This window comes from Neopsephotus bourkii, unplaced genomic scaffold (assembly GCF_033783945.1).
Source record: "Neopsephotus bourkii isolate Nb327-2 ecotype Australia unplaced genomic scaffold, CSIRO-AGI_Nbou_v1 NB_1433, whole genome shotgun sequence".
NCBI classification, from domain to species: domain Eukaryota; kingdom Metazoa; phylum Chordata; class Aves; order Psittaciformes; family Psittacidae; genus Neopsephotus; species Neopsephotus bourkii.
The window spans coordinates 1,819,785-1,835,579 of record NW_026901910.1 but is presented as its reverse complement, the minus strand read 5'-3'; the positions used below and the strand labels follow the sequence as shown (position 1 = coordinate 1,835,579).

Below are 15,795 nucleotides of genomic sequence, written 5' to 3'. Positions count from 1 at the left end.
CTCTTCTCAGGAAGCTGTAAGGTCACCCCTCGGACTCCTTCTCTGCACGCTAGACAAGTCCAGTGTCCTCAGCTGCTCCTCACAGGATGTGTCTTCCAGCCCTTTCACCAGCTCTGTTGCTGCCTCTGGATGCATTCCAATACCTTCACATCGTTCTTAAATTGTGGGTCCCAGAACTGCACACAGTGCTCAAGATGAGTACTGCATAACAATAACCACGGTTTTGGCAGGCTGATGTACTAACAAAAGGCATCGTTCTGATCTGGAATAGCCTAGCCCATTGAAAATGCTGCTTACTGGTAGAGAGAGGATGTTTCCCTCAAGGGTCTCTGACCCAGGTGCGGTAGCCCAGGCTCTTACTGTACCCTGAGGCTATGGAGACCCTGATTGAGAGCTCCATTGACAGTCACCTGTGTCTGGCTCGTTCCCCCTCCCTCCTGATAACGATGCGCTCAAGGTGCCTCCACCCCTCTACAAAAAGCCACGCTGGGGGCGCAGCGGAGAGCAGGAGGAGAGCTGCGGCGAGGCTCAAATTGCACCGCACCGGGGCCGGGAGCCGGGAAGGGGAGCGCATCCCATCCCAGCCCGGTGCGGTCCAGCCCCGCCGCGGTGGCCGCGGTTGCCATGGCGAGGCTCCTCCCGCGCTGACGCGCGCTGTGACGTGCGGTTGGTGGAGGAGGGCTCCGGGGCGCCGCAGACAGACTCGAGCTGCTGCCGCCGCTGCCCGCGCCGGAGCCGCTGCCGCCCCCCGCGCCCAGCATGGTAATGGCCGAGCCCCGGCGGCCCCCCCCGCTGCTGCCCCGCGGGCTCGGGCCCGTCCGCGTCGGCTTCTACGACATCGAGGGCACGCTGGGCAAAGGCAACTTCGCGGTGGTCAAGCTGGCGCGGCACCGCATCACGCGCAGCGAGGTGAGCCCAAACCAGACGAGGCTGCGGGGGCCGCGGTCGCCTCCTGCCCCGGCCGGGCCCCTCCAGGGCTTCGCCGTGCCCGGCGCTGGGCGGCAGAGCGCGGGTGCCCGCGGGAGCTCCCGGGGTTTGGAGCGAGGGGCGGCGGCCGTAGGGCTGCGGGGTGCTGGGGGAGCCGGCCGCGGGGGCTCCGCTTAGCGGGCGCGGAGCGGTGAGGTTACGCGGCTGTGCTCCGGGATGGGGAGCGGGGGGCGGGCGCTGGCCTCGGGGGTCTGCTTGGGAGCTAGGGTTTTAGGGGAGGGTGGCTCGGCGGGGCGCGCAGCGGCGCCCTTACAGGCTGCTTGCTCCTTTTGTCCCTTTCGGCACTGGAGCCTCCTTCTGTAAGGAGGGGGGATGTCTCTTACTTGAGGTGTTCAGCTGCGGGCAGGCTTCGGAGCAGGAGCCCTGGCCGCCGTTTATTGTTTGTTTTCTTGCTTTCATCGTCCTGGCAAAGGCAATGGTAATGCCGCCTGGTCTAGCTCTAGCGGGATGCCCCAAGTGGCTCAGGCCACAGGCGATGTGTTGCTGTCACAGTAAGGATGCTCGGGTTGGGAGAGTGTAGGGGTCAGGCGGCTGTTGGCTTAGTTTGTGAGTATAACCATCAGATAGTGATAACTTTCTGTTAACAGGGAAGATTCAAACCTTGTGCTGTACTCACTTTCATGTCCTGAATGTTAGACGGTTTCCTGACCTGGCCAGTACTTGCAGATGAGCAGTCTTATGCCTCGTTAATCTGTTTTGGAAAAGGAATGTCTCTGTGTGTGCATCCCCTGATTTCTTCAAGTCCTTCTTCATTCTTCAATTCGTAATCCTGCCAGTTAACCAAATTCAACCATTTTTAGTCTCTTTGTTTAACCACCTCCCCTCTCCCCCCTGTGCCTGTGGTTACCTGGTGATACTAGTCAGTGGATTGTTAATATCTTATGCTTTGCCTAAAACAAATTACTGTAAGTCTGCATAGAGAAAATGTAGTCATGGTCACTTTTAAAAACCGGTATCTGATGAGGGTAAGGGCTTTGAAAGATCAGCTTCCTCTTATATCTTCTTTTTAGGTGGTTTTAGTCACAACACCTAGCGTTAAGCTTTTCACAAGGCTGTAATGGTTGCTTTCATTGTTTACTGAAGAAGAGTTTATTGTGCTGCTCGGTACCAGGCAAAAGTAAATAAAATACATCTGAAGTGCAAGGTAGAAAACTGAAAAAACCTGTGATTATTCAGCTTCTGTGGTCTTGTGTGGTAGAAACATTCCTTGCAGGAATGGAAAATGCCTTTAGTTTGGGCTTCAGTTATGGAAAACAACCCTGCAATGCTAACATTGTTCTAGCCATGCAGTGATAGGTGAGGCTTGCATCCCCAAGTACTAAAATAGACTTATTGTCTTATTTCTCAGCTTTGGGAATAAACTGTTAATTATTGTTAACTCCTTCCTTGCTGTTACTGAATAGCCAAGCAAAGGCCTTGCAATGCTAGTGGTCTGTACCCAAGTTTGATGCCCTATGCCAAACTAATAAATGCTTCACTTGAAATTAGTAAGTTGTCTACTTTTTAGTGCTCATTTGTGTGGCAGACTTTGTGATGGGGATGTCATTTTAGAAAGTGTATTTCTTTAGTATTGTTCAAAACAACAAAAGCTACAGAAAGCAGAGCATAGCAGCTCCCAACTCGGTATGATTTTTCCATCAGTGTCCTAAAAAATTACATTAGAATGCACCAGAATTCAGCAGTCTTGACATTTTTTTAACCAGCTTTCTTATTCTCAGAAACTCTGTGCCCAGTTTTGAACCCTTTTGATCTTCTGCATGATTTGTACAGCAAATTTGCCTGTATTGAAGGTTTATGTCAAAGTCCTTCATTTTTCAGTACAGCTACACTGATTTCTGCAGTAAGAGATCCAAGAACATTTATCTGGAACTTAATTGCTGAGTTAGTTGCTCGAAGTTCTTATGTGGCCTCTGAGGAAGGGGAAACCTATTATGATTACTCCTAGTAATGTCGGGGGAAATTAATTCTAGCCAAATGCTACTTTGAATTAGCGCTTCAAGTTTGGACCACTTCATTTCATTTACTGTTAGTTCAGCATACATCTAACGTGGAAATCCTGCTTACTAATGTTTGTCTCTCAGGCTTGTTCTAAACTGTTGCTTAAATTCCTGGAGTTGCTAATTTCTCACATTCATTTGTGCCTTTACTAAACTTGCAGCCAAAGAATATTCAGCTTACTAGCTTCTGGGAAGGCTGTACTTGTGTCCCATCACGTCTGTACTGCAGAAAGATCTGCGCTGCGTTGCTGTTGAGACTTGCTCAGAAAGCTCTTTTACAAAGGACTTTCCTTGACTGAGTTTCTCGTGAATCTCCATATTTAAACCCTTTACATTCAGAACCTGTTTGTTGTTGGGCTTTTTTAGCATCAGTATGTTTGCTTGTGTGAGTAGCTAGTAACTCCCCAAAAAGATGGCCTCTTGCTGCCTGGAAAGGTCAGCACTTGGGGATTATGTACAGAATCCATTCTTTTTAAGGAAAACCTGCATATCAGAGTATAGAGTTTTAACTTGAACTGAAAATAGTAAGCATAGTTCCATAAAATGTTAGCAAAGTGCAGGTGAAACTAAAAAGAAACTAGGCATGAAGCAGAAGATACACATAAGACAGGGTAGTAGATGGTTATGCAAACTCTGAAATAATAACTTGAATCCTGTATTAATGCAATACTAAAATTTCATGACTTAATAGTCAAAGAAAACTGGGGGGTCGATTCCTATTTGTAGTAATAGAGGTAGTGCATGACACTAGTGACAGTCCATAAAGAGTGCCCCAGAAGGGGCTGCATGGTTGAATGTGGTCTTTGCTTTGCTGCTTGTTTGTGTGTCTGTTGCCATTCAGATTAATGACACGTGCTTTCCTGCCCTGCCTATTTATCCTGTTGCCGAGAAATCCTGTGATCTCAGGGCAACTTTCGTTAATGAGGCATGCACAAATAAGTAAAATTTTTCCTCAGAAGGAGTCTAAAAGAGAGCAGAAGTATTTGCAAGCATAAAGTTCAAGAAGATGGATATTTTCATCCACTGAAATACGATGACATGAAGCGGTGAACAGTAATGAAAAGCTCTTGCCATAGATGAAGGTACTACTTGGAAAAAAAGCAATGCAATTTAAGGATGAAGAAAAGCCTTTGTGAGTAGGCTGAGAGAGTCATGTTCCCCACCCCCCAAAACTCTGTAACTAATATCCCCTAAGGATTAGTCATCTACAGAAGAATACTAGCCATTGCTCCTCAGATGAAAATGAAACCTTTCTGACTAGTATGGCCTTATGGTTCACAATTAGGCTTTTAAACTGCCTGGTATGTTACAGGTGGTTTGCGCTTCTCTTTGAAAATTACCAGCTCCTGATATGAGATGTGACACTAGTTTAGATGTGAATGTGTGTTCAGGTCTGTGTAAAAATGAAAGATAGCAAAAGGAGCAGCTGTCTCTGCTTCTATGTAGCATGAAGTTTGGGTTAGTGGAGTAATTCAGTAGGAAAATGCCAAAAAAATGTACACACACACATGTATATATGTGTATATATATATATTGAGGGTGCTGATTTAACTGTTTCCAGCTCTCTAGATCTCTTGGCAAGGGGAAGAGGAGGAACATATATCTGGAGGCAGAGTGTGTTTGCTCACAGGTTGAGCATAATGTGCTTCACCCTCAAGGAGGTTAATGCTTTTATAAAACTGTGATAGCCAAGCACTTTGCTGTTGCAATTTGGAGGAGCTCCAGATTGCAGGAAGTTGTGTTTATTAATTTTAATGCAGTTTATCTACTATTAGGATGCATTGGGTTAACAAGGCAAATATTAATTTCTGTAACCTGCATGAAACCTTAAAGCTTGCACTGACATGGACAAACCTCTCTTTTATGTTGACCTGTTAGGCCAGTTCTCTAAGCCTTTAGTAAAAGAGGGAAGGAAATGTGTGCTGTTCTTAATATTTTTAAATTAAAGGCAATCATGAAAGTTGAAGTGATAGTTCGGAATACAAATTTAAGCACCAAAAACTAGTGACAGGGGAAGGAACAGGATCCCATCTTTTATTTGAAGTATGTGCTAATACTATATATTGATGTTTGGTTGGGATTTTCAAGTTTGTTGTCTTTTATTATCCTTAGGAGAAGTGATAACTACTAAAAAGGCCAAAACTAGAGTCGGAAAACTTGTGTAATTGTCCTAAATTTGGTATGTGCCAAATTACACTTAGTTTGCGTGCGCTGTGGCAATGCTTGACCATGCTAGAGAAATGAGAATTCGTTTGTGTGTGCAGGCTGTGTCTCTGCACTGTCTTCAAAAGATCAAAGTGATGTTCCACCATCTGTGCAAGATGCTAGTAGTTGTTAGCAAGCTCTATATTCCAGGACAAAACACTTTTCAGACAGGAAACTCTTCCCCATCTTGAAGCAGTTTCTCCACCTCTAAGAATTACTTCCCTTTTTCCTGTCATCATGACACATCTGAGATCATGGACAAAAGTTGCTGTTGAATGCACTGTTCCTTCACATCATTATGAAGAAGTTGCTGGATTTTAAGTATTTCCAAGTGGATTTTCTCCTTATCTTCTGTGGCCCTGGCAAGATGCATGAATGATGAAGATTCAGAATAAACTGAGATATCTAATCTGCATTTGACTGTAGAAGCAGTGGGAGCCAGCTGCTACTATGCTGTTTCTCCTACAGAAGCCTGCCACCGTATGCATGTATATAATATGCACATTAAGAGTTGTACAAGGACTGCAAATAGGAAATTCTTTTCCTTCAAGTAGGCACACGCTTTTACTCTGTTCAAAACCAACTGTTTAATAGCACCAAATAATTCCACATTGTGAGACAAAATATGGTTTGATGTAATGTGGTGGGTTTTTTAAATTGAAAACCTATTAAAAATAGAAATATAGCTTGTTCTTTTATCTCTTGTTCTTGTTTTTATCTCTTCCTCTTGCATCTCAAATAAGATAATTAGTGGAGAGCTGTGCATAGAATTATATCAGATATCTGAGAGACTGTGAACTGATGTGGTTACACTGCACACTTTGACTATATTAGTGATAGCTGTTAACTGAATAATCCAACTAAAGAAGTCTTTTTTGTCTTTTTTTCTTGAACAGAGTACAGATGTGGCAGCCCAAAAGGCATCTCAACGTAATGACAGAGGTAGCAAGTAGCCTGCTGAAACAGTGGCTCCTTTTGTAGTGTTCCAAACCAATTTGTTTTCCAACGTTTGCAAAGTCACATGTAACATATTTTTTCTAGCTCCATAGTTGCCTGCAGGAATTCCGTATTAATTGACTTAATAAAGAGCATTTTATCTCTGTCATTTGTGTCTGGTGGTATCTTCATAAAAACATTTTTGTGTAAGTATCCAAGTCCTTGGTACACTGTTGTACCTCAGTGTCCAGCATCCAAACAGAACAGGTCTTTTCAGACTCAAAAGCTGTAACTGCATAATACTTCCGTCAGCAGTACGTGTTAGTGTTACGGCTTTGCGAGTGTTTGTATAGACAATAAAGTGTGTTACTGTGTGCTCCTGTGGAGTGTTAACCTTCTGTGGCTTGTTCTAAATCTGTGATCACTTTTTCCTTGTGGTATGGGGAGGTAAGGAAATGTTTCATGACTATTGAAAGAGGACTTTCTGGAGTCGCTCTGCTCCAAGAAACGTGACCTGAAAACTTGTTTTCTTGCTCCTACATTTTCGGGAGGATTTGGCTTCAGCCTTGCAACAGTCTTTGGGAATTGTTGTATTTCTAAATACAAGAGAGATAGGACAGGGAACTTCTGGAAAGGGAAGAAAGTAGGAAATACCGGAACATGAAGCGCTGTTCTTGGCCAGAAAGTGCAGTGAAGGTTATAGGAGGATTTGTAGCCATGCTTTCCAAATTTATGACCCTTTTATATTATTCTTTTTTTAAATGCTTCTTTTCTCTGTGCGGTTTCACTGGTTGTTGCTTCTTAGGAAATAAGGTCTGTGCAAAAATTTTAACCTTGTAAAGATGAAAAATGCCTTCTACATCCTTTTATGTAGAATTACTTTTTAGTAACTGAAATTATTATATAGCTGCATAGTCTTATTAACCTTGGAAAACATAAAACTATACTAGGCACTGATTATTAAATTGAAGGGAAAATGGAAGTAGTTAATCTTTAAAACTGAAGAAGGACAAATGAGTTACATAGGTTTTCCTGGGGAACTGGATAATTTTGTTATGTGGGAAAACAAAGTTAGAAGACATTTTTTTCTGTTGGAACTCTTTGTGGATGTTAAAAGCTAGGAACTGCAGCATTCAGAATAACATCTATCTCTGGAGGAAGTTGGCAACACAGACACTTGTAGGTAGGCTTGGAAGTGGTAGCAGGCTGCACATTGAACTTCCAGTAAAAGGAATACTCAAAATTTAAGAGCAAACTGTGGAAGTGCCAAACTATACTGGAAAAAAACACCAAGAGTCAATGTACTTGTAAAGGTAGATTTTTCACTAGGAAAAAGTAGCTGTACAGTTGCAGAATCCTCCCCTTCCCCAGTAGGAGGAGGTGAGAAGTATAGAAGAAGGAGGTATAAATATTAGTGCTAATCAATCTGATGGTAGTGTGATGGACAGATGAACAGAGGTTCAGAGCAAGCTGCTGTGGTGGTTGGTTCCCCCCCAGTTGTCCAAACCTCCTTTATTTAATCCTTTGCTGCAGTTTCACTTGTTTTGTTTTTCCTGTTCTAGGCTAGACTTAACCTCTTTTGTTTGAAATCATGTATAGCTTTGCTTTTACTAGTTTTTCTGTACTGCACACATTTCCTATAGGGAAGATTAGTAAACAGGAGAAAGTTACTGTATCTTTTTTTGCTTGTATCTGAACAGCTTCCTAAAACAGCTTACTATGGGGAAAAATGCACACAGCTGTAAGGTGAAATTCAATGAACCAGAGCCAGGGATGGAGGCAGCTTTAAAAGTGGAAAGTGAGGCAGGTCTTAGGTAATGCTTACACAGTGTGTGGATTATGTGAAGTAAAAAGGAGGTGAAGAAAGAAGCTACTGGAAATACCTCAAGTTACTAGGAAGCTGATGCTGTCTGTGTCAATTGCTGTTTTAATTAGGTTGCCATTAAACATGAAATACAAAAAAACCCACTGAGCATGATTTTTTTGCACTACTCTACATCGATGAAGGAGGCATTTAGGTTTTCCTGAACACCTGACCTAGCCAAGATTGGAGATACCTTGGTGCTTGACTGCAAGCTGTATTGCTGTTTTGTGATGGGAATGCAAGATGGCTACAGATTAATCCTCTGGTTGATTTGTAAGTAAGAGATAGTGAGCTCCATTCTTAAATCTGGAGGTCACCCTAATAACGGGTGTAAACTGGGTTAGATGTGCAGAATGAAGGAGAAACCAGCTTATGGATCTGTTGATTCCATAGAGGCAGTATAAAATAGAGGAAGGGGAGAAATGTGACACAGGGGATGTTTTTAGTAAATATTTTCCTGCTGTACAAGTATTTTGTCTGGCTTTAGTGCTTTGTTTTCATTACTTTGACATTTTGTAACTTTATAGTGAAGTGATTTCTTCTTAGGTTACCAAATAGTGCCTGCAAAACCAGCATAAACAGTAACCAGAAGTCATTTCATTAGGTGTGATTTTAAATAAGGCCAGGGAGGATTAAAGGTATGGGTTTTGTGTGGTGTTTTTTCTTAAGCTGCATGAATGATTGTTTGCATCCTCTGCTGCCACATGGCATATAATCAGACCAAATAAGGAAGCAGCTTGCTGTTCTGCCTTTATAAGTGAGCAAAAGGGGACCTGCTGAGAGAATGAGCAATTGCTGGAGGGAGTAGTCAAAGGGAGAGCAGATCTGGCAAGACCAAGTGGGAAGTCCAGTCCTGTGCATATTACTGTTCTTTTTCTTGCCCTTATTCCTTGCATATGTGAAGCCAGGCCTTTATTACCAAGGTGTATACATATGCCAAGTGTAAGACAGCAGATTAATATTGTACTGGAAAGAATGGGAATAGGATGAAGAGGAAACAAATAGGAGCAGAAACGTTTCATTTGCACAGTTTAGGGAGCGCCTTCATAAAGAAACTTACAAAGGGAGACCTGTAATCTTCTAGGACCCTGCCATCCTGAGCTTCACTGTTCCCAAACACTTCTCAGTGCAGTGTAATTTGAAAGAGGGCAGAGCAGATTCATTATGAAGAGAGCTGTAAATAAAAGTGAAAGACAACAGGGGAAAGCATCTTCTGAAAAGATCAGGTATCAGGATCCCCTGAATTGCTTTATGTTATCTAGGATATTGAATGGTGCAGAGAGCTGGGGAGGACAGGAAGGTTGTGTGGAGTGGCTGAATGCCATTTTAGGTACCACTTATTCCAAAGTATCCACTGTTACATTTTGAAGGATTAAGGCTATGGAGTTAACTCGTGGTTAAGGGTGAAAATGTTACAGGATGCAAGTCTTTTTTTTCTTGTTTTCTGCCTAATGGGTGTAATATCATTATTCTTACCAGTGTGTACTGGCCTTTGATAAATCCAGCCTTAGTGAGTTCCGCATTAATGGGACATTGGTTAAAAAAACCCACAAGCAATAATCTATCTTTTTTTTCAAAAGTTTCAAAAAACTGTTTGCTTGCTTTGGAAAATAGCCCTGCTCTGCTTCAGCTCTGTAAGAGTGCATCCTGCACCTTAGAAATCAGAATGACTTTTCACTGATTACAAGGCTATACTAGTTTATTCACTTAGCATTGTCTTATTTTTCTGGTGGTTAGGGAAGACAGCGACTTTTGAAAGGGTTATCAAGCAAAAAGGTACTGAAATGAAGTCAATAAATAGTTAATTCTGAATTCAGGTGGGTCCATAGTCAGCCTTACTGCAGATAATGAGATTCACCTCCTGTGGATTTTTGTCTCCTGCATAGCAGCTGTCTCCCATAGTTCAATAGTTTGTGAAATGCAGTTATAATTGGAAGCATTTGTGTGACTTATATATTGTTTGCTCCTGCTTCAGCATTAATAATGTGATATTCAGGATGAATAAACACCATTTATATATTGAATACTCCTTAGTGTTGTTATCCTTTGCATGGTTTTTATGCAGCTATATTTTGCACATTGAAATTTTTAGTCTCCAAAGCATGTGTAATTACTTGTAATTCATTTTGCAGGTATTGGCTAAAAACAAGGTCAGTAGGATCAAGACGTGTTTTCTAAACTAATTGGGATCTGTTTGCAAGGTTTGACTGACAAACATCTGTACAGTGTTTTTTCCCTGAACAGATGAGCTGCAGATGTCCTTCTGTAGTAGCGTATTAATTAGTTAAAATGTTGAAACTACGTAGATCTACCATACTTCGTGTTGAGCCAACAGGATATTTTAAATATCATTTAGCTTTTGGGGGATTCAAGTTGGCTACCTTGACTCCAGAAATGGATACCATTAAGCTTTTTAAGATGATTTTTGTCTGCTTCATGAAGGGTCCTCAATTGTTCCCAACTGCTACTGATAAGAGCACTCTACCTGGGCTCACAGGGGCACTGGTCCTGTGTCTTCCATTTCATGTAAAACCCTCTTTCTGATATGCTGATGTAGGCGATAGTCCTGAAGCCACTTAATGGGACTACTGACATGTTTAATGTGGTGCTGCTGTAGTTCTAAGTGTGGGATGTGTATTTCTGAGCTAGAAGAAACCTCCCAGTTATCTGGGGTTGCATTATTCCCTTTGTAATGAGGGCAAACTAATGAGGAATACACTGGGGAGTTTTAATCTGACTTTTGCTATTTGTCTGCAGGTGGCAATAAAAATCATTGACAAATCTCAGCTGGATGCTGTGAATCTGGAGAAGATCTACCGAGAAGTGCAGATTATGAAAATGCTTGATCACCCACACATAATAAAGCTTTACCAGGTATGGTTAGTGGTGTCTCTTTTTTCCTACTCCCCTCTCTCATTTGCTCCTATATGAAAAGCTTGCTCTAGACCAATGACTTCTGGCAGATCACCAGCCCATGACAAACTCTAGCTTTTCTGGAATTGATTTGCATTGGGTTAGCATTTAAATTCTTTGAAAGTACCTCAGTTTTGGTCTTTTTCATTCTGTGGTACCAATTAGGCTGGCCATGTTAGATACTCCAGTGTACCTGCAATCTGCTTAAAATACACAGAAGGCTGTTAATTTTATGTTAGTGAAAGGGCCAAGTTGGAAATACCTGGTGATGAAACTTTGCTGTCAGTTAGTAGATAAGGTACTATGTAAACTAGAGCAGGATAGGGATATTCAGCATACTGTGTCTACATTGAGTACTAGCTCAGAGGATCTGTATGAATACAGTGGTTTCCTCTAGCCATGTCTTGGCTCAGAATGCAGATTGAGGAGTACTTTCAGCTTTTTTTTTCCCTCATCCAAAGATAAGACATGAGTACACGTAAATCGAGATTCTGCAGACGTACTTGTGATGTAAATGCAAGCACTAAGCAACAGCTTCCCAAACACTTTATCTTGAAGAGTGTTTACTAGGAGGCAGATAACTAGTTCAATTTGGGATTTATTTTTGTGGAATCTTGCATTTCACTTCTGTTGTGGACATGGATAATTTGATACTTTATCCTGAAGTGAATTATGTATGTGGTAGAATTGAATGCATCCCTTTATTACATAAAGGATTGATAATTACAATATAACAATGTGTATTTACATAAGAGAAACCTTCACTTGTGATAAAGCAGACAATGAAAACTTTTGAATGCTTTGTGACTTTTTTTAGTGTGCATAGTTTGTATAGTAAAATATAGGTTAGTTTTATATTGTTTCATTTTCTGTTCCTGTTAGCATATGGCAGAATGTTTGAGGCTGCTGGCATTTGTGTTTCAGTTAACCATTGCTATTAGGGCTGATGTCTATAAAGACAATGTGAGCAGAAGGATTTACCTGGACCTATAGCATTGGAATTCTATTGAATAAAGGTGAAAATCCTGGTTTAGACTTGTTTAGCTTCCATCTTTGGGGAAAGAGACTGTTGCTTCCTCTTAAGAATATCAATTTATTGAGTAGAGGTGGACCTTGGGGAGTTAAATCTGTAACTAGCTTCAGTAGTGCCTGCCACAGTTCCTTCTGAAAGAATGATAAATCACAGAAGTGGTAGAGTCTAGAGAGGGTAATTATATGTAATGCTTACCCCTTTACTATCCCTTTTACTAAGGGATTGGCTTGTTAGAAATGCATTTGGTAGATAGGTGAGTATATTTTTACAAAACCCTTCAATCTAATTGTCGTAGTAGTTTGCTTGTATAAAGCACCTATTGCTGTACTGTGTCCGCACTACAAGCTTCTGAATTGTCTCATGTCAAGGACTTACTGAGGATTGTCAAAGTCAGGTAACGAAGCTACTGATGGTGGCTCAATTAAGAATGATTCCATAAATATATATATGTATAATCGATACATAATGTTGCAGCTTCCTGTCTCCAGATGTTAGTTTAAAACAGTCTTTCCAAAATGTTTTGCCTTCTTGATACAGACACTTCAGTCACTGCATGCTCAGCTGTTGTCGAATTAAACAAGGGTGCAGGAGGGACTGCAGAACTGCCATCTTGTTCTGTCAGCTGGCTTTTCAGTGATTTGCTAATTCTGCTTCTACTACTATGTATCTTTCAGGATTTTGGGGTGGTTTTGGGTTTTTTTAGCATTCCTCTAAAAAGAAGAATTTTTTGAGCCATGTTCCAGTATTTTAAAGCTTATGCATAAATCAAACGCAAAAATCAAATTCAAGCTCTTGTCCGCAGGCAGTTCAGATTGAACAATTTCACTGTGAATGACACTGTGAGAGTGTGTTGGGTGTTGAAATTGTAGTAATATACTGAAGGGAATTCCAAAGAACTTGCTGTTTGGAAGTAGAGGATTTTTTTCACTTTGGGTGTGTATCTTGATGATTCTCTTTGTGCAATGCATTCCTGACTAGCTGCTTAAGCAACTGTGGAGTAGATCATTAGAAAGAAAGCTGCAAGGTAACTGACTTGGCTGGCTTTCCAGAGCTGTTATCACGAAGTATGGAATTTTGAATTGTTGGGCAATATCTTTCTCTTCAAGGCCATGAACACTAAGTTGGCCAGTTCCATACAGAAAAGGCTTTAAACTAGCTGCTGAGGATATGATTTTGTTACTATCCACCTCCCCTGTATGCTGGCTTTATGAGGTATATAAAGCTTATCCTTGTTCTTAGCATGCAGATGATCCCCTTGAAATTGTTGAGTTAACTTGAAACATCAAAGTGAAAGATTATGATAACTGTATGTACAAGGCAAAGACTTTCATATCCTTTACCAGAAGAAAACAATGAAAATATGTACCCATTTGGGTGCTTGCTTGCTTTTTGCTCTTCCCACAAATCCTCTCATGTGATTTCTCTGTCAACAGGTGATGGAGACCAAAAGCATGTTGTACCTTGTGACAGAATTTGCCAAAAATGGAGAAATTTTCGGTAAGCAAGAGAGTATTTTTGTGTTTAACGTTATAATGTTAACTTCTGAAGTTTGTCAGTTACATTTGTCTTGCCCGAGGGTCCCTCTTATTGTAGTATGTCACTTTCCTTTATTTGTCAAGAATAAAGTCAGTGTTTCTTATTGCAGGACTAATAACTTCAGGAAAAACTGCTACAATGTACACTAGTTAATTGTTAACTGGTGTTCCTTTAGCAGAAGACAAAGGCTTGTTAAATAGAACAGTGCAGGGTAAACTCTCAGCTGATAGAATTGCCAGGTTTTCAGCATTGAGTTAGATGAAAAACTATTAATGAAACGTTTAGCCTGATAATGAACACTACACAACAATATTCACTTTAACAGGAGAATCTGTTTCTTGTGCAGTTATGTAAGAATTTATCAGATGTGATGTTTTAATGTTTTCAGGACGAATGTGATGGGCAGGAGAGGAAGTCAGGTTAACATGTATAATAAACATTTTAGGTTGTCTGTATGGACTTGCATGGTCAAATTCATATTCTTGTTCTTTTTCTGAAACTTATCACTCAAGCAGAACTTCAGTGTTAAATTCGTGTGAAATTCAGTATTTCTTTTTAGTTTTCTTTAGTTGGTTTGTTGGTGGTTTTTTTTAGTATTTCTTTTTTTTATGCTTGATATCCAGGTACTTAAGACTTGTCACATGCATTTGAGTTCCAGTAAGAAAACTGGAGCTGCTGAGAAAGTTTCTCTGAAACCGTTAGGCCAAATGAACTTAGAGGGCAATAGAGCAGAGTTCAGCATGTAAAGGGCCCTGGTAATTGGAGCACAGAAGAGGTGGAGTCTGGCTGATCTTTATTTTTTACACTGGGGGGTGGGGGAATGGATTTCATCGAAAGAGAACTCAAATGTTCAAAGTTCCTTCTTGTCTCAGTATTTGGTTTTGGTGGGGTTTTTCCCCCTTTTAAGTCCTTATCATTGGACTGTTTGTGTCATAAGCAGGATGCCATGTCCACAGCAACTTTAATGTAACTGTAAAAATTAGGGAAAAGTAGGGTAGTATCTTAAAGTAGAAAGATGACCACTCAAACTGTATGAGCTCTTCATCCTTCCTGTCCTGATTGTGCTTGCGGTGTACTGAATTTGCCATATCAAGTCTAACAATGTGTGGAATAAAGTCTCCCTTTTATGCCATTAGTTTTCAAACCACACAAGTAGCGGGATGCTCTTCTGGAGTCCTGTACCCAAATGTCATGGACAGGATTATTTTTAACCCCTGTACTAACAGTCTTCATAGCTTCAGTGAAATTTTCTATATTCAACAGCAAATCTGAATTTGCCTTTTGCCAGTTAAAGTCATTGCAGTCAATAGTGTGTTTAGCCTAGAGGCTTCAAATGCTGTTACAGTTTAGATTTGTTTTTTGAAAAGGTCTTCAGACTTAATAAAACCCTCGAATTAAAAAGGTTTCAGTTGTGCTTAATGCTCTACAGATCTATGAAATTTTTTAACTAGCTGTTTCTGCTCTGTTTTTAAAAGCTTACAGCCACTGTCTTTACTTTCTTCAGCATTCCTCACCTGAAATCTCTAAACCAGCTGAGAAACAGATTATCTGTTAGCTAAACTAACCACAGTGAACCTGTTCTGAATAGCTAATTCTCATCGGTGACTGTATGTATTACCAGAATCCAGGTTGCAGAGGGGAAAGAAAGTGAAGAATAAACTTGAAGTATACCCAGAAATGCTTCCACATGAAAGAGATATTCAAACATTTCTTTGATTTCTTAAAGTATTAGTATTTAATTATGTCTATACCTGTAAGAGCCTAGTTATACCTAGTAGTTTGTCCTGGATAATTTCATAAATGCTTTGAGCAGAGATGCAGAAAGCTGGACTAGAATGGGCTTGAGCTGCTATCTGCCGTGTCCCAGCTTTGTCACAGCATCAGCTGCATCATTCTTGGAAATCTCCCTAGAGAGAGATACAGTAACCTTCCTAGACAAAGCTATTTAGGATCTGAGTTCTTTTAATTATAAAGACTCTTTCTGATGTTAGATATAGATTTCCCTAGCTGAAATTCTAACCAATTACTACTGCTTCTGTTAATAGGCATCCCTAAGACTAGAAACACAGTGTGTCCCCTAATAAGGGATTATTTGTTCCTTACTAAGCTTGAACCAGATGAGTGATGTCTTGAGTGCCTAACACTGAACACAGATCTCAGGAGAGTTGAGGTCAAAAGGGATTTGTAGGGAATGTCTAATCCAGTCCTGCAGCTCAGAGCAAGTCAAACCAGAGCAGGTTGCTCAGGACTGTGGATGGAGGCTACCATCTCTAGCCAACCTGTTCCAGCATTTGACCACCTGCACAGAAACAGACTTTTTCATG

The 15,795-nt window shown here is 41.0% G+C and overlaps 1 protein-coding gene across 1 annotated transcript in view; it reads left to right on the top strand.

Moving 5' to 3' along the window:
- Positions 1-649: 649 nt before the first annotated feature.
- SIK2 (salt inducible kinase 2) overlaps positions 650-15,795 on the top strand; it is a 45,328-nt gene continuing 30,182 nt past the window's right edge. The window contains exons 1-3 of the mRNA XM_061368382.1: positions 650-909; positions 10,747-10,863; positions 13,369-13,432. Of these exons, the coding sequence (XP_061224366.1) occupies positions 760-909; positions 10,747-10,863; positions 13,369-13,432 (331 nt within the window). The 5' untranslated portion in view covers positions 650-759. The remainder of the gene's footprint in view (positions 910-10,746; positions 10,864-13,368; positions 13,433-15,795) is intronic.